Here is a 25,409-nt window from a genome sequence, read left to right as displayed (position 1 = left end):
ATCAGAGAAAAATAACAGATTAATTAAAAAGAAACTGGAACCATTTGACTGACTACAAACTTCTCATCAGCAACAAACAAGGAAGGCATTTTCCATCAAAGACTTAGAGAATTTACCACTTCCAGTTGCTCAATGAAAGAACTTTTACTAAAGAATATATTTTCAAGAAAGAGGCAAAGCGAGGGGCGGGCAAAAAGAAACATACTGAGCACCAGGCGTGGTGTTGCACATCTGTAATGTCAGCACTGGGGAGTCTAAGGCAGGAGGACTGCTGGAAGTCCAAGGCCAGCCTGGGTTACACACCTGAGTTCAAGATAAGCCTGGACTATGTACGTTTTATGTCTGATATCAAACAACCATAACATGCTAATGAACCAAGAAATAAACACATAAGCACATGTAAACAATGACTTTTAAAAAAAACAATGATTGTTCTAAGAGAGATTTCACACAAAATATTTGACAACATGAACATGTAAAATAGGAAAAGGAGTTACCAAGATGAAAGCATCTGAAGATTCCTAATTACTCAGGAGAATGACTGAGAAGTGTGAAAAATATGAACTAAAAAACAAGATTCCCGAGATTCACTACTTCTGTTTCTTATAGAGCAATACCTACAGTCAAATAATGAAAAAATTCACTTAATGAATTTTTTTATTAGTGGAGAAAGTGAAAAAGATATGCTGCACAAATATCAATCAAAAGAAAGCTATTATCTATGTTAATATCAAATAATGCAAACTTAAAGACAAAAGGTATTAGCCATAAAGCAACCCCTACATAATTATAAAAGGCACAATTAATTTAGAACCTGTATTCACCAAATAACTTGATTCAAACTATTATAAAACAGAAATTATCAAAATTATAAAAGGAAAGTTTCAACGTGGAAGATTTTAACAAATATCTCTCCACAACTGATAGAAAAACTAAAATCTGTAAGTATAGAGAAGATTTTATCATAGCTAACATGTTATTTAACAGATTGTACAGTATCCAGTTAAAAAAATGCACTTTTCAGATATATATGTAATATTTATAATATATAACTAAATAAATACTAAGTCACAAAGCTAGTCCCAGGGAATACCAAAACATAAATGTCATATACAAATCACAAAGCAATTAGAAGCCAATAAACAACGATGTTTTTAAAAACCAATGTCCAAACAAAAACGTAAAACATACACTCATTTGGAAAGCAAAATGTACATTTCTGGATAATTGATACTTCAAGGAAGGGATATTTCAAAACTTAGAAGCTTTTCAAAACTAGATGATAAACATTTTGTGGATGTGGATAAAGGAGTACTTAGCAGGCATGTTAGTCTTAAAAATCATATATTAAAGGAAAAACAAGAATCAAATATTCAAGAGCTAGGTGTCTAAATATTAAAACAAAGAAACAAAAATTCCAAGAAAGGAAACAAGAGGAGAAATAGAGAATATCAACAAAGTCGAGAGTTTTTTAAGGAGTAAAAGATTGAAAACAAACAGATAAACTATGTTATATTAATATTTCTGGACACCATAAATAAGTAGTCATACGGATAAAAGAAGTTTAAAATGTACTTGAAATTTTAAAAATCATAAATTCTATAAACAACTTTGTGCCAACAGTTTTTTAAAACTTAGGTAAAACCAACAATACTTGGAAAACATGACTTAACTCTATACTTCATGTGTGTATATTTTTTAAATTTATTTTTTATTAGTATGTATTTGTGATGTGTAACAGTGACATCTCATTCTGGGGAACTGGTACATATACATTATCACACCTTGATCATTCCCCCAACTTTCCCCTATCCTCCTTCCCCAGATCCCCTTCCATCTCCAAAAAGAAGTCTACTTCCCTTTTTTCTACCATCTTTCTTTTATTTTGCTTTTCAAATTATGAATTTTGGGTTTCTCATGTAAGAGAAACCATACAATATTTAACCTCCCATGCCTGATTTATTTTATTTAGCCTTATGGTCTCAAGAGCCATCTACTTTCCCAGAAATGACAACTTATCTTTCTTTATGGCTGAGTAGTTCTCCATTGTGTATATACACCACATTTTCTTTCTTTTTTTTTTTCAGTACTTCACTTAAATTTGTAAATCTTTTTATTGTCAAAACATTAAGTAATACTTTTCACTAATATAAGTGTTCTATTTTAAAGACCATGAGAGAATATTCTGGAGAAATAAGACAAAGGCCCCCAGAAAGACAATGTCATGTACATCTCAGTTTCCTCTGTACTGTTACATGTAGTAAAGCCACTTAAGGATGAAGCAGACACAGTTCTGCTTAGACACTACTACTGATAGAGATAGTATATGTGAAAAGTATACATATAAAGTTCAAAGACCTATGTCTATACTTTGTTTCAAATGTCATGCCTAACTTTGGGAAGTAAAACTAACTTTAACCTCGCTACATCTGACTACCAATTGCTACTATAACTTTATTTCTAGTACTTATTCATTGGAAAACTGGTAAGACAAAAAAGTTTTAAATGTTATCAACCGCTAAAAACAACAAGGAAGACTTTAAAGAAAGAATATATTTGAACCACATAAACAAACAAAAAGATAGTACATAAGAAAAAATAACGTAACAATTTATATAAGTACCTAACATGAGCACGCTCTTGCATCTACAACAAAAAAACAGTAACACTGGTACTATATATATATATATATTTGACAAGTGTGCATTAAAGAAATCTCTAATATAAAACATTTAAAATGTGGAAAATATTTTTCAAGATACAAGAAATAACTGTTAAGATAGGCACATCCACAATTCTTATAAAAACATGCAAAGATAAAAATTCATCTGACTACTCATTTCTCAGATGTACAAAAGCTATGAAATTGTTAATCACTGGATACTGCCTTTTGTTTTTTCACTGTTTTGACTTTCAACACTGATCGGTATGAATTCTGGCTTATATAATTACTGCTATTTTTCAGTCTGTTATGCTCCAAGAGAATGGATCTACTTAATATGAATATTTAGAACAGGAACATTATTTGTACCACAGTCACTTTCTTACTGTTTTTTTTTTTAAGGCAGTATGTTTAGAAAACAGTTATTACAAAATAGTGCTTTGGAAGATCTGAAATTTCAAATCAATGTGCTCCATTAATCATAACTAGATCTAAGAAGCCTTAAATGGAAAGAACACAAATGTAAAAAGCTGATGAATTTAAAGATTATAAAATTGGTTAATTGTAAAAGCAATTCAAGAATAACCAGTTAAAATCTTATCCCCATGCTACCCAATACAAACAAGAAGCATTAAAACACTTTTACGTTAGGAAAAAGGACATAAAGCAAGAAAGACCACATTAAGGCTGTGATTCAAACTCAAAAGGAGAAAGGACTCTTAGATCTCCTTCAGGTCAGTACAAAGGGTATGAAAAGATCAAAGCACTGTGTCAGGTACACAATGCTGCTACAACACTGAGGTATAAATGAGCAAATTAAAGTCCAGGGGAAATGGAGACTACATATTTTTGTCTTGTGGGTATATTTAAGTGACTGAAATTTTAGGATCAAGTGCCTTTAATGACAGCAAGATGCAAGACAAATCTTTACTGAAGTGAAAAAAGTTTATAAAGTTTTCTATCAAGGTCCCACTAACTCTGCACAACCCACACCCACCTTCCCACCCTCCCGCTAAGCTAAAGCGACGTGATCTTAATTTGTATCTTACTGGCAAATTGTAGGCACTCCTTGTAAGTAGCTTTGATCTTCTGCACATTAACAATTATCACAACATTCTGCATCATTCATATGCTCAAAGTTGCATTCTAGGTAGAATTTCATTATTGTTCTAAAACTCAATGCATCTGCATAGTGGCCAAATCCCCCCAGACTTAATTCAAGGTTGAATCTTTTTGCCTTTTTTTATATAAATTCTGTAGTCAATTATGATGAATGACCAACCTATGAATCATTATATACAATACAATGATTGTATTATTTTTGAGCACTGAAAGTATTTCAAATTAAAACTTTACTTCCACTTTTGCACTCTTCCAAATTGAAGGGTCAAAATACTTAGATTTTGTAACTGGAAAAAAAAACCCCTATCTTCCCAAGCTAAGGCTTTTCATAGAAGCTTTAGCCAGGAAAAGAGAGTTTGTCTGTTATAAACCCTTGAAAACAAGGGCTTATTTTAGAAGCACTGAAAGACCCTTAAATCACTGGTGCCACTATAATTCACAACCAACTACTACTTCATAGCTTATATTGAAGAGTTAATTCATACTCATTTTGTTCCTTTTAAAAAATATTCTTTGTAAGCCATTATTACTTCTGTAGACACATACTCTAGTTATACCTCTTCCCGTAAAAATAAAGGTATAATCATGATTATCTCTATTTCTTTGCTAAATTCAGCTACCAATATACATTTATTAATCTGATCACTTTACCAGCTAACTCATGACGTTACAGTATTCTACATACTACCCAGGTCAATTTTCAGCATACAAAAGTAGGAGCAAGTCTTATAAAGTCTTATTTCAACCTACTAGTATTTATTGTGGTTATTATAAATGAGACCTAAGATACTAGAATTTACTTCCAAAACTATGGTGAAGGTAAACTTCCAAAGTTAATGGAAGGTAAACCACTAAGCTTACTTCTGCCATGTACATTACAAACCTACTCAGTAATTTCCCATCAAGACTCAAATTAGTCCAAGGGGGAGATTAAGCCATTTCTTGTTTGTCCCTTTTCAATTCATCAGATAATATTGATCAACCACATTCTCTTTATACATTAATCTGTTGATGGGGATACGGGCAGGTAGAATCGATTAATGTTGTTAAAATTTCCATATTACCAAAGATGATATATGGATAGATTTAATGCAATTTCAACCAAAATACCAACAATATTCTTCACAGAGCTAGAAAAAACAATCCTAAAATCGACATGGAACCAAAAGAGACCCAGAAAAGTCAAAGCAATCCTAAGCAAAAAGAGCAAAGCAGGAGGCACTACAACCCTGGAGTTCAAGTTATACTACAAAGCTACAGCAATAAAAATGGCATGGTACTGGCACAAAAACAGATACATAGTCCAATGAAACAGAATAGAAAACACAAAAATGGCCACATACACTTTTAGAGTTATCTGATCTTTGACAAAAGGGCTAAAAGCAAATGCTGGAGAAAAGATAGCATCTTTAACAAATGGTGCTGAGACAACTGGTTGTCTATGTGCAGAAGAATGAATCTAGAGCCATATCTCTCACTTTGTACTAAAATCAAATCAATATGAATCCAAGACATAGCTATAAAACCAGAAACACTGAATCTGTTGGAAGACAAAATAGGTAAAACTCTTGAAGACTTAGGCATAAGCAAGGACTTTCTGAACAAAAACTCAATTCCACAAGAAATAATACCAAGGATCAACAAATGGTATTATATCAAATTAAAAAGATTCTGAACAGCGAAAGAACAGAGTGCAGAGACAACTTAGAGATAGAAAAAAATTTTGCCAGCTACTCTGTGCAAAGACTAATATCTAGAATATATAAAGAATGCAAAATATTAAGACCCCCAAAAAGCAAGGACCCAGTTAAAAAAGGGAAACTGAAATGAACAGACACTTCTCGAAAGAACAAATGGCCAAAATACATGAGAACTGTTCACCGTCTTTGGCCATTAGAAAAATACAAATAAAAACAACACTCAGATATCATCTTACTTCAGTAAGAACAGCTATCATCAAATCAAGGACTCAAACAACAAAAACTTTCAACCACAAAAGAAACTGAATCAGTAGTTTAAAATCTTCCTCCTATTCATTTCCACCAAAATACACTCACATCAAGTTCAATTTATAGGCATCTTCTTTAAACTCTTTCAAGAACAAATAACACAAATAGTAAGTATTTCACAGGTACAGAGCAAAAATTTGTAACATCATTTGGGTGATTATCATAGGACAGAGCTTTTCTTAGTGTTTTTCGGGTATAGTCAATTTAAATTTTAAAATATCCCCACAAGGTAGCTACATTTGACAGAAGAGAGAACTGACACACGCACAAACAATTCCCCCCACAAGGATACACAATTAAAATACAATGAATTAAGTATCCAAGCACAAGCAGTTCTGTTCCACAGTTTCAACTGTTAACCACATTATATTACCTCTCTAAAAGTAGAAAAGAATGCAACGGCTCACTTCAGGGTATTAGTATGTCCTTGATACAAAAGTCAAACAAAGATAGTGTTAGGAAGGAAAATTATTGCTAATACCATGTATTATTAAAGATGCCAAAAAAGAGAAAGATTGAGGTAACTATATTTTCACTAATGTTTAATGGAAATTATTTAAACAGATTAAAATTCAATGGAATAAAGAAAAAGTGATTACCTTCAATTATGTAGAAACACAATTTGATACAATTTAACAGGCACTAATTTAAAAGAAAAACATTCTTAGAAAATGGGAATACAAATGAATTTCCTTAAAAGCAAACTACCAAAAAACACTAAGCAAAAAAAAATCATATTACATGGTAAAATATTGTTAAGTATTCTTTTTAAAGACAGAAATGGCAATCCTATTGCCTGTAGTCACCATTTTTACTCAATTATTTTATTGTAGGTCTCAGTTTAGACAATAAAGTTGGGTGAGAGGGAAGTGGAGGGGGGCTGCAAGGATTGGGGAAAAAACCTTATTGTCCATACAAAGATCAACATTTCATGAACAAGAAGCAACTTGTTTCATAATTTTCTAAAGAAAGATAGCATGAACAACTACAAAAAAGCCATAAAGTACATATAGATGAATCTTTTTTAAAAGGACATGCAAGAGCTGGTCAAAAGAAATAAATTATCAACTTTATCTAAATAAATGGAATTTATTAATAGTAAGTCTCCTCAAATAAATCAATAAATGCAAAGAAAGTCTCCCCCCACCAAAATAACTCTCAGTGGAACGTTTCAAAGAATTTCATAAACTGATCTTAAAACTCAAGACTAGCTGGTCAACAGTAAGAATTTTGAGTTTAATACTAGATGATTTAGTCTTATCAAATATCAATACTTCCTACAAAGCTGTAATTAAAGCAGACTGAAGCCAATGGAACTAAATAGAGGGCTGGAAGCATTTACATATGGATGGAGAGAAGAGGTATTATATATTGGCAAGGATAAAGCAGGTATGAGGCTCGGACAACTGTTTACCCATACAGCAAGAGATAAATTTATACCCCAACTTCACACAAACAGAAATAACTTCTAGGTGGATCAAAGGAGTAAGAAATTAAAGGAAAACCTAAAAAGTTTTGAAGTACAAACAATATTGTTACAGTATCTTCTAAAAACATAAAAAACAAAAGTCAGAGTAATAAATTTGTCATTAAAAAAGCCAAAACCTAGGAGAAAAGACCTGTGACCTTCAAATAACCAGAAAATACAAAGAACACTTTCAAATCAGTAAGGAATTCAATTTCTCCAGAGAGGAAGAAATCAGAACGACAAATGCCAACAGATGAAATGGCATTCAACCTCAGCAGACATCTGGGTAATGAAAACTTTAGAAACTTATTCAAGTTTCAAAACAAATTAATCAGATCTTTCAAAGGATGAGTGTGGGTATATCCCAGGCACAAAAGCACTTACAAACAGTGAGTATGTAAATTGACAGAACCACTTTGAGAGCAACTTGGCAATGACCAGGAAGAGGTGCCTTCCCACTGCCTAGCAATTCATTTCCAGGTGTCCATGTAGAAAAACTCTCAAGAGTTATGTCAAAAAGATATAAATAAGAATGTCTGCTGCAATATTATTTATAAGGGCAAAAAACCAGAAAGATCTCTCAGTGGAACATGGATAATCTATGGTTTTTCAATAAATAAGTAAATAAACTGTGGTTAACTCATTATTAATTTAACCTGTACATACACAGGAAATTGTTGAAACATTTTTGAGCAAAAAAGTTACAAAACTACCTACAACTTGGTTACATTTATGTAAATTTCTAAATATACAACAATGGTATATATTATAACAGGCTTCAGAATAATACAAAACTTTAGAAGACCAGAAAGGAAAGGGGATGTGCATTTCCGGTTCCTTTCAGAGAAAAAGGAATAAATAAAGCAAGTGTTAAAATTTATTATCTTTTTGATAAATGGGCATATTGCTTTCAGTAGTTTTAAGTACACATGAAGGGCTTTATATGAAATTTTAAATAAACTGCTACTGTAGTCCCATTACGAAAGTATTTATCAGATAATAAAAATTAGGGGAAAAATTATCCTCCATTCCGTTGCCCACACAGAACTAATTTTATATTTTTCCTGTTTTTTCTTCACATTTAATTAAGCATAGATAATATTATTCTGTGTATAAAATCTTATAAAATCTTTTACTTTGTTCTTAACATACCACAAACATGTTTGTCATTTTTCCAACATAAAATGTATATATGCATGCCTGTGGTTAAAAAAAGAAAAAAACATTTAAAGCAGCTAAGGAGGTATAAAAATGAAGCACCATCACCCTAGCCCTGAGTCTTATTGCTACTGCTAGCAGCTTCCTGTTTATCAGGTCCATAAATTAGGCTTTTATAGCCAGACGAATGGAGTACCACTGTGATGCCACTGGGTGGAGGCAGAGCTCTCCAACTGTAGTATGTGACATCGGTTATAGTTTGAGATAATTTGATTTCAACAATTCTAAAAAAGGAGTATTAAACTTCAAACTAAATCTTGTATTTTTTTCATATTTAAAAATCCAAATCCTTTAAAACTTGGGCCAATTATTCACATTTAGTGTTTCTTCTTTTAATGGACATGGATATTTTGCCATCACTCCCTCCATGGAGTGTTTTAAATTAAAAGGCAAAGAAAAAAAAAACCCGAGTTAATTTGGGGAATGCATCTTCAAGCACAATTCTAGACTGAGTAATTACAGATTTCAAGGGGAAATTACTTAAGAAAGCTGTAATTTTCAAACGCATACACCTATGAATTGGGTGTTGTATTTAACAAGGTTACAGGCATATAATTCAAATAAACACACCTAGGATACTGAAACTATACAGCTGGCCTGGATCTAGACATAAATGTGCAGCCATCACTATCTGGCAGTGGGTGGCAAGTGAGAAGAATGAGGTCATACACTTCTATTGTTTGCTGCACTTAGAATCTGCCTACTTCTACCTCTTAAGGGTTTACTGCCTCCTCACTCTCCTAACACTGTAAGTGGGCCTTGAAACCAGAGATTTCAAGCCAGAAAAATAATTAAGCAGATAGTCACTGGCTGAGAACTAATTTTCAAATTAAGGGTTTTTTATGTAATTGTTTTATACAATGAGGATCTTTTATAAAACTAACTTCAAGAAAGCTGAAGAAACTGGCTAGAAAAATTCACTTTGAAAAATATTCATATATCATGATTTATTCTCAAAAACTAAAATTTCCATGTAAGTTTTCAACCAAGCAAGAATTAAATTCTGTTCTCCAGTCTTCAGAACCTTGTTCTACATAGTTTTTTAAGTCTCAATATTAGAAAAAACTTGATCAAGCAGGCAGTAATAAGCAGTTTCACCAATGATTTGTAATAGCAAGAAAAACACCACTGTAAATTCAAAAACTCTGTAACTGCATAAAGTCGAAGTTAAAATATTTAAATTTCTCCTTCCTACTGAAATGTATTCTTCTCAGAATGTGAATATTTTAAAGCACAGACCACAACTCAGCAATTAATAAAAACTATGTATGCAAAAAAACTATCTCTGGGAGAAGTTCTACTATCTAGCAATAAAAGAGATTATAAGCTTTTTAAACACAATTTAATTTTGCTAAAAGGCATATTGTTTCAGTACTTTATGAGTTAAATACAGCAGGATGATACTCTCTCAACAAAAAGACAGAATTTAAAAAGTAAAACAAAATACTAAAAAGCATGAATACTGGGAATGATAACTTAATTTTTTTAAAAAATCAGACTGACTCAAGGTCAATAGTGGATTAGTGGCTGAGCTAGGATTTATATCTAGCTAGGTTGCCACAATCTTTCCCTAATTTTTATTCTAGCTATAGATAAAGCTGTCATTTGAAAGGATGCTTTCCCTCAAAGCTCAGCAGTTCATATTTACAAAAATTTGGCATTTATAATGTACTATTTTTACTGTCAATTGTTTTTAATGTGACTCACTTCAGTTGCAAGCAATGTTTTTTTTTACATATATTTATTGGTACATTTTAGGTATACAATACATTTACATTTATCATTGGGTGCTTGTACCTGAACATGATGTATCTTAGTTCTTATTTATTTCCCCATTACCTGTGCACCCTTCACCCCCTCCACCCTTCCCTATTTACACAGACTTTGTTTCCATTTTTTTTTTCTTTCACATAATTTTTCCTTTCCCTTCTTCCCTTTCCCCTTCCCCTCCCGCCACCCCTCCACCTTTGGACCTTTTCCTACTTCAAATTATCAATTATTCATTTTAATCATTTTCATCCTTATTTACACTTTCAGTTTCTCACACTAGAGAAATTATTCGGTATTTACACATGTGTGTCCTATTTATTTCACTTAAGAAAGAGTATGGCCTCAATATGCATCCATTTAGCTATAAATGACTCTAGTTTCTCATTCTTTATGGCTGAGTAGTACTCCATTTTATAAAAAAACCACATCTTCTTTATCCAGTTTCCAGTTGATGGGCACTTGGGATGTTTCCAAACCTTAGCTATTACAAACTGTGCCGCTATGAACATGGGTGCACATATATCACTGTGATATGATTCTTTTAATTCTCTGGGGAATATACCCAGTAGGGGAATAGCTGGGGTATCTCCATATGGATTGCAAGCAATGTTTTAACAACAAAGTCATATAGTCAACACACTTATGATCAGTTATATAAAATAATCAAGCATTCATGTTGCTTAATAGTATATTTTCATATATAAGTAAAATACATAATATATACATATAAAAATTATATATATCTATATATATATAGTGTGTGTGTGTGTACGCCTCACACAGCACTCTTATATAGCAAGCACATAAATTAGTAACAACAACGAGGAAAAAGGAAAATGAATGAACAAAATGTTTGTCATGGATTTCAAAGCGCATGAGTCCTAAAAGGACATGATAGAAAGTTATCTTGAAACCTATACCAACACTCTGTTGAACTCACCACTTACCAGGAAACTGTGACACTATTGGAGGTGTATCTTCATCTAAGTCATCAACTCCTCCAGCAATAGGATAGGGCGGAATGGAGACTCTGGGCATCACTACCCAGCTGTGCTCAGAATAAAGGGAAGAGGTCAGGCTGGGCAGTCCCGAGTTATGGGCTATCTGAAAGCCACAGATCTTCTCAATCTGTTGCCAGCGAAAAAGTCGTTCTCGTAAACAAGTTGTCAATTCAGAGAGAGCTTTTCTGAAAAGTCAATAGAGCAATTACTAGTTGCATCAAGGAGTCTTTAATATGGCACTGAAGGGGGGGAGCAATTACATGACAAGACCATGGCAATTAACTAATTTCAAGAAGGAATTACCCAATCTCAGAATTAGTCTTAATTATATAATTGTGAATGATACAATGATAAACATAGATTGTCTGCAAAGTATGGAATTTCAACATAATAGCAGATAAATTTTCAAAGAAACATTCTTACTTTGCTTCCAGAATTTTGTGATCGACCTCATCCAGGGAGGAGCTATGTGCAACATGCAGAGTTCCAAAGACTGTGCTTCTCTTCTTTTTAATTTTTTCTGCCTAGAAACCCAAGGGGAGAAAAATAAGGCTAGGTTTAAAAAAACACACCCATATACTAGTAAAATTTACTTAGATTTTGAAGAAATTAATTATCATAAAACCAGTGGAGTATTATTAGTCAAAATACAGTCCTGTTTTTCAAAAAAAGAAAAACAGATGAGAGTGAAAGCATGCTTTCCTAAGACAAGCAACATTAATTTCTAGCAACTACTAACCTGAATCAGACATGAAGCAGCAACCTAGAGGACAAAAACCCCATATAAAACCTTTACAATAATGACACTCGGGATAATTTCTAAAGGACACTGTGGTCATTTTGAAAGCTACATACTTCTTTGAATACAATAACTTAAAAACCTATGATTATTTGAGTCAATTTACATAATAAATTCTAATTCAAGAAAATATGCAGTGACAAAATTTGTATTTAGATCTTTGTATTTCAGTAGATTAGTCCCTTTTAAAATGAAGCCTAAGAATCAGGGATTTAGCTCAGGGAACCACTCCTGCCTTGGAAGTGCAAGGTCCTGAGTTCGATCCCCAGTACCAGGAAAAAGAAAAAAGCAGACTAAGAAATACATTTAATTAATTTTGAAATAAAAGAGAATACCTCATCCTTAGCAATAGCTAACTGCATTTCAGCATTTTGTCTTTTAATATTGTAGTACTGTACTTCTACTTCATGTGTTAACTGAAGCCACTTCTGAAGAGCATCCGGAACAGACCAGCTGCTTCTCAGTTCAAATTCTTTTTCAGCCTTTTTTAGAGCCATGCGAACCTGGAAGAAGGAAATCATGGAACAAAGAAGGATTAAAAATTTTTTAGTACCAAAACTAAAAGAAAAAGCAACTTTAATTATGGTCTTTACAGACTTCTTTTTAAATCATTAAGTCTACAATATATTTCACACATTAACACTAAAGCTAAAGTTTTAAGTGCATCTTGAATTCATAAAGAATAGGTGTAATGCCAGAGAGGGTGATGGGGAGACTCTGCAATACTGACTTTTTGTATTTTACAGAACTCAGGCTCACTGAGAACAAAAATGAGGGGTATATAAAAATTCAAACTGATCACACTTTTTCTAGGATGCATTTTCTGTTTCAAGTAGAATATGAGGAAGTGTCCCAAATCAGATAAGGTATCTGTTCTATTACTCCTCAATTTCTCAAAAGGTTCTATTGTAGCTCCTTAACTAAAGAGTTTTTAAAAGTATGCTTCTTTCTTTAGTTTTTTGTATACTTTCCTTAAGACCAGTTATTTCTCACTGTTATATCTACCTATTAGTTTGTTTTACTATTTCTTCTACTTAATTCGCTGCCTCTAATGTACTACAAAGTAGTTATTAAGTACTTAAAAAATACATAAATTTTGAGAAAATAGATTCTGAGTAAGGGTCTACCTGAAAAACCATGGGCAGCTTCCAGTATAAGGTGGTTGTAGTATTTCTCCTACCTGCCCTTTGAAGGAACCAGCCAATAAAACAGCAAAAATTAAAATGTTTAGTGGGATGGTTTGGTAATAAGGGTTAAGGAAAAATATCTTAAGGAAAGCCTCACTGCCAAAATGACACAGAAAGAAAAGAGAATATTCTTGGAATAATGTACTTAAACTAACAAAAGTGCAAGCTAAAGTTATGTGAAGACACATGACAATTTACAAAGTTAAGTACATACAGCTCAAGACCTTCAGTAATGAGTGAACTATGGAGTATGCTGCTTCCTGCATAGCCACTGTCAGTTCATTTCTAAACTAAAAGTACAGAGGAACGTTTGATCTGAATAAAGCCAGCTTATTTAAATGAACTTTACCGTGTGCCAGAATAAACTAAGAGGACTATACACAAACTTCTGATAAAGAAATAGAACAGCTGTCAGATATTGTGGAAAAAGAATTGTGGAAAAAGGTTTTTTTTTTAACTGTAATTTAAAAACTAATATTCACAATGGGACAGTAAGAAGATGATTCAAAACATTAAACATTAAGAAACATTAAAAATGTAGAGGTAAGACAGGACTTAGTCACTGAAAGCAAATTCTAGGCCACTTTGGCTTGGAAAAACTCATTGTGCTACGTGCTCGGGACAATACGTGTTTAATAAAACGGTTGGGTAAGCTGTGTGGCGTCCCTGCTAATCTCACAGGAAGAGAAAATTTGACCTCAGGTCCTGTGACATGCAGTTGTATAACACCACAAAGTGTGTCATCAAACTCCTTTACTCACAATATTTTAAAATTAAAATTTCTACATAATTTTCAATCCCAAGGTTGCAGACAAAGAATCACAACAATTCATTCTCTTATATAATCATAAAGACTTTCCTTAACGTTACTTCATACATTTATTTCCCCTAAAAAAAGTCCAAGAGTAATAAATTTAATATAGAAACTGTATTTTTAGCATGGGCTGAGTTTGAACAATATTTAGATTGACTGTTAAATAATGTTCTAAACTTGTGGAACTGCGACCTTCCAATAATGGCAACTGTTGAACTGTTTTCTCCATTATTCATAAATTCATCATCTGACCTCCCTCAGTTTGAATTACGTTATTTATGAGAATGAACAAAACAAGGTTGAGTAGTTAATGACTTCTACAGAGTAAGAATTATTAGTAGGCAAAAACATGATAATTATTTACATAATTTTATGTTAAAAATGAGGCTACAACATGTCACAGAGAAACAGCCTAAATATCTGAAACCCTGGCTTCTAGACTCAATTTTATTATTTACTACCTCTAAAACTTAAGAGCAAATTCCTTTCCCTCTATTAAATTTTATTGTCTCATTTAGAACAGGGGTGTGTTATTATTTATTCTGACATTAAGTATATCTTCTTAAGACTGTTTTTAAAGAACAAAATAATTATGTGAAAACTATCAAGGTATGATAAAATTAGTCGTATCAATTACAGGTATCAAAAAATTAGATCAAGGATTAAATTATTTTTAATTTATTACTATAAAAGACACACTGCCAGCTGGGGATTTAGCTCAGTGGTTCCACCACCTGCCTCACAAGCGCAAGGTCCCAAGTTCGATCTCTGGTACCAAAAAAAAAAAAAAAAGACACATTGTCACTAATTTCCCTCAAAATGCTCCTCCCTGCCCCTCAAACAGTTTCTGAAGCAGTTCTAGAAGTCCTCTCTTTCATGAGTGTTTTCAGCTGTGCTGCTGCGGCTCATCCTGAATTGATTCAGAATGTTATCTTTCATGGTCATTTGACTTTGGGGAAAAGCCAGAAGTTGCACAGGGTCAGACATGGTGAATAAGGTGAATGAGGACATAGCATGTTTTTAGGAGCCTGCCTTTCCATTCATGAACTTGGGAATAGCATTCATATTTTTGATCATACCTTATAAAGACACGAAAGAGAAATTCCAAAACTGCTTGAGAAAGTGGCAAGAACAATGGGATAAGTGCATGTGAAGGGAGGGGGAGCATTCTGAGGGGCATCAATGTGTCTTTTACTATAACACAAATTTTTTAACTAAAACATTCACCATGTATGATCACCCCATGTATTTAAATCACACAAAATACAAAGTAGCACTTACCAATCACCTAAAATTTCTTCATTTTAGGGAAAAGAATACCATATGAAATAAGCAGCAGATTTTCCTGCCTTCTAATTTGGAGAAGTCAATTATTCCCCACGAAAAAATACTAGAAAAGTTCAAACTACATGGAATTAATTAGGTTATGTGAAATTATATGTAAATTAATTTGCAAGTTAAACTTACTTCTATAAATGAAGCTTTTAACAGCACTATGGAAAAAATAGGCTTTGGAAGATGAATTTTAAAACAAAATCTTATCTTTGCTGTGTAATATAAGTTATTCAGCCTCTCTATCCTTTTGTCTATAAATACCTATGTCTTGCAGAGATTAAAATAAGCAAACACTGGCAATGGATGTACACACATCTTGCACACATTAAGCACTCAGAAAATTGTCTTCTATCAATATAAGCACATTGTATAGAGTTCTTCTTAAAATATCCATTTTCCCTCTTTAAGCCACATCTGAGTAACTCAAAATCTCACTAGGATTATTATGTTCAGATTGGTATATCACATCATGGTAACCTTAGGGTGGACTAGGTGTGCAAGCTGTTTATGCCAAAACCTCAGATTAAAATGTCGATAACTATTGGATACTAGTTTTAAAAAATACTTTGTGATCTCTCTTACTATGAAACAAACACCTGTAAAATGTTTCAGTCATTTCTTTTTGATTTGCTCTTTCTTATCTATTAAGGTCAGAAAACCAGTTAACAAGCTTGTTAATAGTCCTAGGAACAAACCAAAAGTTAGACATCTCAGTGGGGTCAGGCGGGGAGTTCTCGCAACAGCATAAAGGGCATAATATCTAGATTTGCAGACACAATATAATTTTGGCTAGGCCTATTTTGTTTCCCTGATTATTAACTACATTCTGCATAGACAAGGCTTGCTAGGTAAATGAGACGCGACTACAAAATATGTGTGAAAGTCAATTTAAAAGAACAAATTCCTTACAAGGAAGAGATATCAAAAAATAAACAGAGGTCTGGGGTATGAAGGAAAGTACAGTTAAAAGTATCAAATAGGGGCCAGGGATTTAGCTCAGTGGTTCCACCGCCTGCCTCGCAAGCGCAAGGTCCCAAGTTCAATCTCTGGTACAAAAAAAAAAAAAGTATCAAATAGAAGCCTGAGTTCCATCAGACGAACACTCCCCAAACAAAAATCTGGAAGGTAACAGCAATGCATAGTACCTATTTTTCTACAGGTGGAAATTAAAACTCATTCATCACATATTTCTTATTTAACAACTGAGAACACAGTACTGCATAAAACAAAGTGAGAGGCAGAAATCTAGGTCTTGACCCTACTTTACAATTGACTCACTCTAATTCTCAGCAAGTCTCCCAAACTTCATTTTGTTCCTCTGTTTATCAGTGAAGAAAGTGTCAAAATCAAAAGAAGATGGGACCAGAACAACAAAAGTTTGAGTTACATCATTTGAAAATGGAGGAAGAGGCCATGAGCCAAGAAATGCCAAATGCCTCTACAAGTGGAAAAGACAGGTAAACAGGTCTTTTACAGCCTGCAAGATCCAGCCCGGTGCACCCCATTTAGATTCTGACCTTCAGAGCATTAAGTATAATGAATGTGGGGCTGGGGATGTATTTCAGCCGCATCAAACCTGCCTGGCAAATGCAAGGTCCTGAGTTTGATTCCTGGTACTGAAGAGAAAGAAAAAAAAAGAAGAAATGCTAAAGATAATGAATGTGTGTTTATTTGTTTGTTTGTTCGTTTGTTTTTGCGATACTGGGTATCAAACTCAGGACCCTGTGCTTTTGAGGCAGGTGCCACAGCACTGAGCTAAATCCCCGGCACAATGAATATATGTTTATGCCACTAAGTGTGTGGTAATTTTTTTTTACAGCAAGAGGAAACTAATACATATACATATGTATTAATGCATATGTATACATACGTAATTCTCCTAGGACCCCACCTTCTCCAAAGGACTCTGTGCAATGACTAAATGCCTACACTCTATTTTGAATAACTGAAAAGGAGAAGCAGATATTAGGAAGGACACATCTTCCCAACAGCTTCAAGACTTCAGTAGGTTATACACTAAAACCATTTAACAGGATTCAAATTGATACCTAACTGAGAACCTTTACCTTTGCAGAAAAGTTCAAAATTAGATAGACTCTATTTCACTACATGACATAAACTCAAAACACATTAAGGAGCCAAGCACTGCACCTGCCTCACAAGTGCAAGGTCCTGAGTTCAATCCCCAGTACTGCAAAAAAAAAAAAAAAAAAAAAAGACCATTACACATGTTACCTAAACACTTTATAGATATTTATTCACTGTGGTTTTTGTATCTCTTCCCTGTAAGTTTATTCATTTAAACTGACTCAAGACATTAACAGAGTATGAAATAAGATTTCATGAAAAAATGACTGACAATAACTTTATCTTCAGTTACTACTTTGTTGTTTTAATACAGACTTTGATAAATGCTAACAACATGAACAAATGATTCTTTTGCTGAGGAACAGTATACAATGGAATTAAAGGTAATGGATTATATAAAAACACCACCTGGCTCTTTGAAGAGGCAATACAAATATCCTAACAAATACTTTTTTAAAAAACAAGTACCTATTATTTCGCCTTTATTTTACTCTGGGTTTCTCATGTAAGAGAAATAATGTGATATTTCAGCTAGCGTGTCTAATTTATCTCGCTTAACATCATGGTCTCAGGCATTCAAAGGACACGGGGATTGAGAGATGGAAGGACTGGGCCGGGGATTTAGCTCAGTGGTTCTGGCGCCTGCCTTGCAAGCGCAAGGTTCCAAGTTCGATCCCTGGTACCAAAAAACAAACAAACAAACAAAAAAAAGAGATGGAAGGAGGGTGAGGAAGGGAGGGATAAAGGATGAAAGGGGACTAGGATGTGTTATGTACACGCACCAAATACACACAAGGAACGTAAACATTTTGCACTGTACACATATACTAATAAACTAAGACTAAAAAGATAATTTAAAAAGAAAGAACAAAACATGAGTACCTGCTCCAACTCCTGTTCTGCATATTGTCGCCTACTCAATTCACACTCTGCCCCCTCTCTCAGCTCTCTCAGCCGGCAAGCTTCCTCCTTTGCATAACTGATTTCATCCATCATTTTTCGCTCTAGATTTTGCTTTTCTACAGCAACATTTCTGTTTTCTTCTTGTGCTTTTTCGAGCCTTAGAAAACAAGTAAAAAATCCTCAAAAAGTTTCCAAAATTTCATTTCTTAATGAAAGAAAAAATATTGTCATGCAATTTGATACCTATTTTAATTTTAATCAGAATTCACAGCACTTTTTATTAATTTTAAATTTTGGTAATAAAAATATCAGGCAATCTATAGCTATTTTGGTTATTTGGCACTCAAAAAACAGGTATAGGAGAAAAACTTTTGGAAAGAGACTTTAAAGATAATTATTTAAATCAAGTTAAAAATAAAATTTCATTACACATATACTTCCACCTATATCTGATTTCTTCCACTGATCTTCTACCGACTTATCCTCAAACACCATTTATGATAAATCTATAGTTATGACAATGTTATATTTTCCTAAAAATATGAGAAATCAAATAGGCATACATTCCTAATGTATGCACCAACCTATATGTGTTTACACATGTTCATATTAATTTCCACAAACTGCATTTCCTGTGTAAATAACAAGAGTTATGAGTTGTTTAATTTACCTCTCCTGCAACTCCATTAGACTTTGCTCTGCAGTTTGTAAACTCTCCAAGTCTTTCATCATTTTTCCAACATGTTCTTTAGATGTCTTATTCTGTGTATAAGCAAACCAGCACCCTCCAACACCAATTACTATAGAAACAGTGAGAATAAAATCCTTCATCCAGTTATGAGGTGGGCCTATGAAGAAAATAACTGATAGTTAACCTTTGAGCATAAATAAACTTCAATATGGAGGTAATTTTTTAATAATAGATATCTAAAATCAAAAACACTAGAGATCTTCCCATGCATAAACACTAATGTTTTCAAAATTCTTTCTCCAAATAATCAGTATGCTTACTGGCACTCTCTGATATAATTAACCTATAGAATGGCAGAAACAAACACACATGGGCACACCATGGTCCAGCTGGTAGTAAAGTAGTAACCAAAGTCATAGTTTAAAAAGCAACAGCATCCAACACAGATGCTGCTAGAATGGGCCTCTGTGGATGAAGGGAGTCACAGAGTGTCACCATTATCATTCCAATGCCTTTCCTTTAGTCAAATGAGACACCTATCACTGAGACACAAAATGGACACCCCGCATTTCTCCCAAAAGCATTTTCACAATGCAGATAGCTATTTAACTAATTATGTTCATCAGTGCTGCCCAATGCTGGATGCCAGCCCCAGCACTGCCTCTAAAGTAAAGATAAAGGCACTAGGGCCTACTGTCTTCAGTGACACACAACAGAGAAACTATTATTCTAATAAATCCTTTAAAATTTAGCTCTGATAGTATTCACTAATATTTCGGGGAATCTCTGGAAGGGAGACAACACAATGACAATTAGCACAATATAATGTATTATTTCAATGTTCCAGAGAGATATACTCATAGTTTACAGTGGAAAACTGCCTATATACCCAGGCCTCAGGAGAGCTCTGCAGACAGCCCACATTCCCATGTTAACAACTCTAAGGTTGGTCTGTGTTTGCACAGTATGGTAGGTAGTGAGCTCTATGCCAGGGTCCCTCAATGATCCATATTTCCAGAGAACACACTCTGCCATCTGATGGAAGAGGTGCATTACCAAGGGCTACAATGTCACAAGCCCTGTTTCTGCCTCTGAGAGATTTGGGTCAGGCTCTACTTTGACTAAGAGCCCTGTTCTCTGACTCTGGCTGGAATATAATCACCAGGGCTAGCAATAAATAAATGGACAGGTCCCAAGCTCTGTAATAAGCACCACGTACTAGAAAATATTTAAGTGAATTCTCCTTAAAATGTATCTGTGGTCATTTGATAATGCTATTTTCTTTATGAATCTAGAACCGAAGATCTGACTATGGTACTCATTCACTCAAATAATAACTCTAATATGAACACTAAAAGGTAATGGATCATTAACTTCTTAACTGGTTTGATTAAAATATTTGTTTATGACAGTCTTTGAGTTCAGTTTGATTTGTTTTCAAATGACTTGATAATATAATATCCTCTGGCTTAGAAAGTGACTTGTTCCCAAAGTTAATAAAGAAAATATAAAAATTCCTGACCAGACAGCAAATTCTATAGTTTAATTCCTATTATCACTAAACATTTACTTGAAAACATTTAGAATCTCTGAGAAGACAATTCCCCAGTAGCTTGAGTCTAGAACACAGGACAAAGAAAAGGTTAGTAAGAGGATAATATCTGTGGAACGCTTGGCATTTCAGCCGTGTTCGCTTCCCTAGAGTTTGTAATTTCCACCAACAGTGCACTTCCACCAACTCTTACAAGGGAAAGTTCCAGCTGTTTCACCAGCTGCTCTTTTAGCCTGAGCCAAAAACAAACAAACAAACAAACACCTACCAGTACAGTGATGGAATCTACTCAACTACTGGACCCTTTCTAGAATGACTATCCTCAAGACTACCAGTATCATAGAAACCTGAAAGTCTAATTCCAAGAATTTGGGTAGAATAAAACATGAGTTTTCTAATTTGTCATTTGCGAAATGCCATTTTTCTTGTACTAATTTTGTTATTCCTTTTTGGCTTCTAAAAAACAAAATGCAATTTCTCTAATGTACATACTCTTCAAGTACTTCTCTCTCTGAAATTCGAAATTAATGAAATAAACATATTGAACTTTTCTTCTGGGGAAAAAAGTTATTCCTGTCAGGGTAGAGAAATACACAGTTTATTTTCTTTACAGATATGACATAGCACTTTCTTGAATGTTCCTCTTCAAAATAATCAAACATTATGCTCCTTCCAGGAAAGTCTTGTTACTTTATAAAGCTTTGAGTTTTTATTTAAAAACATGGGACTTTAAAAAATAGGACTTTAAAAGTCCTATTTTGGATGAGTAATTAAATTACTAATATCTATTACATCCTGCCATCGAAGTTCCTCCATGACTATCCAGTTATAACAACATTAAAACTGTTAAAAAGATCCAAAGTTTTAAACCTACAAATTCTAAATCATCATTTAATCATGTATTTACAACGTTTTACATTAACCAGCTTCAAAAATTCATATTCTATGTTTCAATGCAGACAATTTCATCCCATAAATCTTGTTTTAGGATTGCATTTCTTTTGCAGTTAATAAATGATTCTTCTTAGTGGTCTATTACTTTTCTTATTTTTTCCTTCCTTAAATAATAAAGACATGATCAGACTATGCTGCTACATCATATTCCAAGTGAGAGAGAATACTAACGTGTTGGAGGTCCAAACAGAACCACATCCAGTGCCTTCAGCTGAAGTTTTTGTCTGTGACTCCGGTCACTGATTTTCAGCTGGGAAATCATAAATGAAGTATCATGCACTGCTATCCTGTTCATTTAAAAAATACATACACATTAAATGAAAATATTTCTAGTACACCAATTTAAATATATGGACAACACATTCAATACTTTATAATTAGTGATGATCACTATTAAGAGTTAATCCATATGATTTGATGCTCTATCCCATTTCAATGCAAACTTAGCCACTGAAAGACTACTGCATGTTAATTATTTAGTTGCTATATTAATAAGTTATTGTTTCTTATGGTAACTTTCTGCTACAACTGACGATTTAGAAATTTATAAATTTGAAAATACTTTATAATCATTAATTAACTAGGATTTCATTACTATTTCATAAAGAACAACAAAATTGGAAATAACATCATTAGCAGACTTTAAAAGCACAGTTCTCAAGTTAGGTCATGCCACTTTAAAAAAAAAACTAATAACTCCATATTCTAAATTATATTCTAATGCTTAACCTGCTTAAAAACTGAACAAACTAACTGACATCCTAAGTAAAAAGAAGCCTTGTAGGGCCAAGGATTTAGATCAGTGATTCTGCCACCTGCCTCGCAAGCGCAAGGTCTCGAGTTCGATCCCTGATACCAAAAAACAAAAAAACAAAATAATAACAAAAAAAGAAGACTTGTTGGGTTGAAGTGGATCTGTGGAGGAGTTTATGTCATAAGCACTTCTGAGCCATATTATTAGTAATGAAGAAAGTGTGTAAAGAACCAAATGACACAGGTGAAATGAAATAAAGTCACTTCATTTGAGACTGAAAATCCAAGCAGCCTAGTACTCAACTAAGATTTTTAGCAATCAAATACAATGTCACTAAAGAGCTGATAACATAAAATCTAATAATACTAATATAATTAATAATAATGAAAATAAAAATCACCAATGGCTTATTACTCAGGCAGACTCTATAATATATATAGTATCTCTACAAATGAGAATATTTGTAGGAGACTGAGTAACTTGCCCAAGGTTACATAATTAGTGTGAGGCAAACTTCAAACCTGAATATGTATGAGCCTAAAGACTACTCTGAACCACTATGTATTACTTAGGAAGATATCAGTACCTCTGAGTATGGAAAAGAATTACAGAGCTCTAACTTTCCCTTTTCAAAATGTCCTCCTTCGTGTTTTCCACTGATGCCTTTCCTGTATGTTTTCCCTATACCAGTGGTACCTAGGTTCATGAATACTTTTGTTTGTGAACAATTTGGCTGGCAAACAGAAGCATTTGGCAAAGGACTACCAGCTAGCATCATTGCACCCAGTTTAGAATTTTTTCTGATGTACAAAACAATTCAGGGACAAAGAGAACATAAGAAGCAATCTTATCAATGATTCTGGTAGAATCATTGCAAATTTTAACACTGAAATCTTTAAAGAATGTCATGTTAAGTAATGGAAATTTAGAATATATAATTTAGAAAACTATCAATGGGTTCCAGATATCAAAGAGATAAAAGAACATCCTGGATTTTGGTATCAGATCTATCTAGAGGTTTAAATGCCACCTTTGTTCTTTTTCTTGGTACCAGAGATTGAACTCAGGACCCTGCACTTGCGAGGCAGGTGGCAGAACCACTGAGCTAAATCCCCAGCCCTTAAATGCTAACTTTGGAAAACACTTGCCTCTGACATGATATTTTTTAGCCTGTAAAATATACACCTCATTTTAATAATGAGGCTTAAATAAAATATAAGTATTTCTACATAACAATTTTTAAATGGTTGCTAATATTTTTGTTTACTAAATTCTTTTCTTTTTTGGTACCTGGGATCGAACTCGGGACCTTGCACTTGCGAGGCAGATGGCAGAACCACTGAGCTAAATCCCCAGCCCACTTAATTCATTTTTTAATTGAGATCTAACTGACAGCCACTATGACTAACTGGTTGTTATTAAAAAGTACCAATTAAGAAAGATTTGTCCCTTACCCCATTAAAATAGGTGTCTTCATGGAAATGGATCTGTACCAAATGAGTTAGTTTTTCTTAGCTTTACCAGATAATCAAAGGTTGAACCTTTTACGTTACCTAAAAATGATACAGTTGACTCACTTTGTAATTCTAAAAATTATTTTTCTTGGGAATAAATTTTTAAGAGGCCTGGTTATGTAGACAAGAAAAATGGAATAAAACTTAAAAATACATACCTTAAAAAGATTAAAGAATGGATATATTTATAATATTTCTCTTATGCTTTCAGCACAGAAGTATCTTATGAATTCAGCATTGAAAAATGACATGTAGTATATAAATCTCCATGAGCAAAAAACACATCTGGATAGCAAAGACTCACCTGGGAAGTGTTGTTCCTTTGACATTACTGCTTCTAAAATTCTTTTCATATTGAGGAAGTTCAACAAATTCTATCAACCACTGAATGGTATCCTCAATAGTCCAATTATGAACTATAAGAGATTAAAGAAAAGAAATGTATTTTAAACCCAGTGCCTTTGGAATTAAAATATATACATATGACAAAACTTTAGAGGAAATAAAGATGTTAGACTGAATTTTCAATTCAACTTAATAAGTACTAAAATGGTATCTAGCAGACTATGAGAAGTTAAAAACCATAAGATACACCTCCTATCATAAAGGCTTAGAAACTAAAACAGAATACATAAAAGCAATTAGGACAAGTATTAGCATGACAAATATTATGTCTAATTCTAAAATAAGTATCATTACAAAGTTTATAGAGAATGAAATATTCCATCCTTTCCCTGGTTGTCAAAAACTTACCAGGCATACACTTATTCATTTCTTCACCTAGCCACCCATCCATGTAATACTGTGATAAACCTTCTGAGTATCAGGTTCCAGTCTAAGCATCGGGCATACGGCAGTGAATCAGTGGTAGAGTGCTTGTCTAGCATGCATGAAGCCCTAGATTTGATCCCCAGCACCACAAGAAATAAAAAAAAAAAGGAGGAAAAGAAAAGAAAGATGTCAGAATAAGCCTCTTTGAGAGTTGACCTTAGAAGTTCAAGGAACCATATTCTGAAGATCTTAGGAAAAAAAGCCCAATCAGAGGGTAAAGCTAGTATGAAAGCCTTCAAAAATGAATAAACCAACTGCATTTGAGAGGCAGAAAGTCAGAGAGAGGCCAGGTCATGAAAGACTTTCAAAAAACTGTTAACAGTTTTTTCTAATTTCAACAAGAAGAAAGGCAGTAATTGGTTTCTAAAATATCACTCTTTACTGTAAGAATGAACTGCATGGAAAATGGAGAAAAAAAGGAGGCCCTTCTTTATATAAGTGCCCAAGCAAAAGAAGTTACTACCTTAATCTGTGACAGTAATAGAGCAGTGGGTGGTAAGTGGCCAGATTCCGGATATATTCTGGGGATACTGCTAATAAGATGTGCTGATGAGTTGACAGGGACTGGTGTACAGAGGAAATCCAAAACTACAGAGGTGTTACAGTTTGGATCTGAATGTCCTCCAAAGACTCATATAAAGGTTTTGTCGCCAGCCCATGGTGTTACTGGGAAATGAGACAGCCTTTAGGAGTTGGGCTGAACTGGAGGGGTAGCTCATTTGGGATGTGCCCTCAGA

At 33.6% G+C, this 25,409-nt stretch overlaps 1 protein-coding gene across 3 annotated transcripts in view; it reads right to left on the bottom strand.

Annotated features, from left to right (window-relative positions):
• Positions 1-25,409, bottom strand: part of Stim2 (stromal interaction molecule 2) — a 168,017-nt gene that overhangs the window by 10,804 nt on the left and 131,804 nt on the right. For all 3 annotated transcript variants that reach the window (XM_021260206.2, XM_021260207.2, XM_013073005.3), the window contains exons 4-10: positions 24,146-24,257; positions 21,745-21,860; positions 19,047-19,224; positions 18,356-18,533; positions 12,385-12,552; positions 11,674-11,774; positions 11,197-11,435 (exon numbers count right to left, since the gene is read on the bottom strand). In XM_021260206.2, coding sequence (XP_021115865.1) covers positions 11,197-11,435; positions 11,674-11,774; positions 12,385-12,552; positions 18,356-18,533; positions 19,047-19,224; positions 21,745-21,860; positions 24,146-24,257 — 1,092 coding nt within the window. The remainder of the gene's footprint in view (positions 1-11,196; positions 11,436-11,673; positions 11,775-12,384; positions 12,553-18,355; positions 18,534-19,046; positions 19,225-21,744; positions 21,861-24,145; positions 24,258-25,409) is intronic.

The sequence above is a fragment of the Heterocephalus glaber genome, unplaced genomic scaffold (assembly GCF_053883595.1).
Source record: "Heterocephalus glaber isolate CG9 unplaced genomic scaffold, H.glaber_assembly_v1.0 deba00001509, whole genome shotgun sequence".
Taxonomy (NCBI): Eukaryota; Metazoa; Chordata; class Mammalia; order Rodentia; family Bathyergidae; genus Heterocephalus; species Heterocephalus glaber.
Note: the sequence above shows the minus strand (reverse complement) of the source record. Positions and strands in the feature narration are given on the sequence as shown.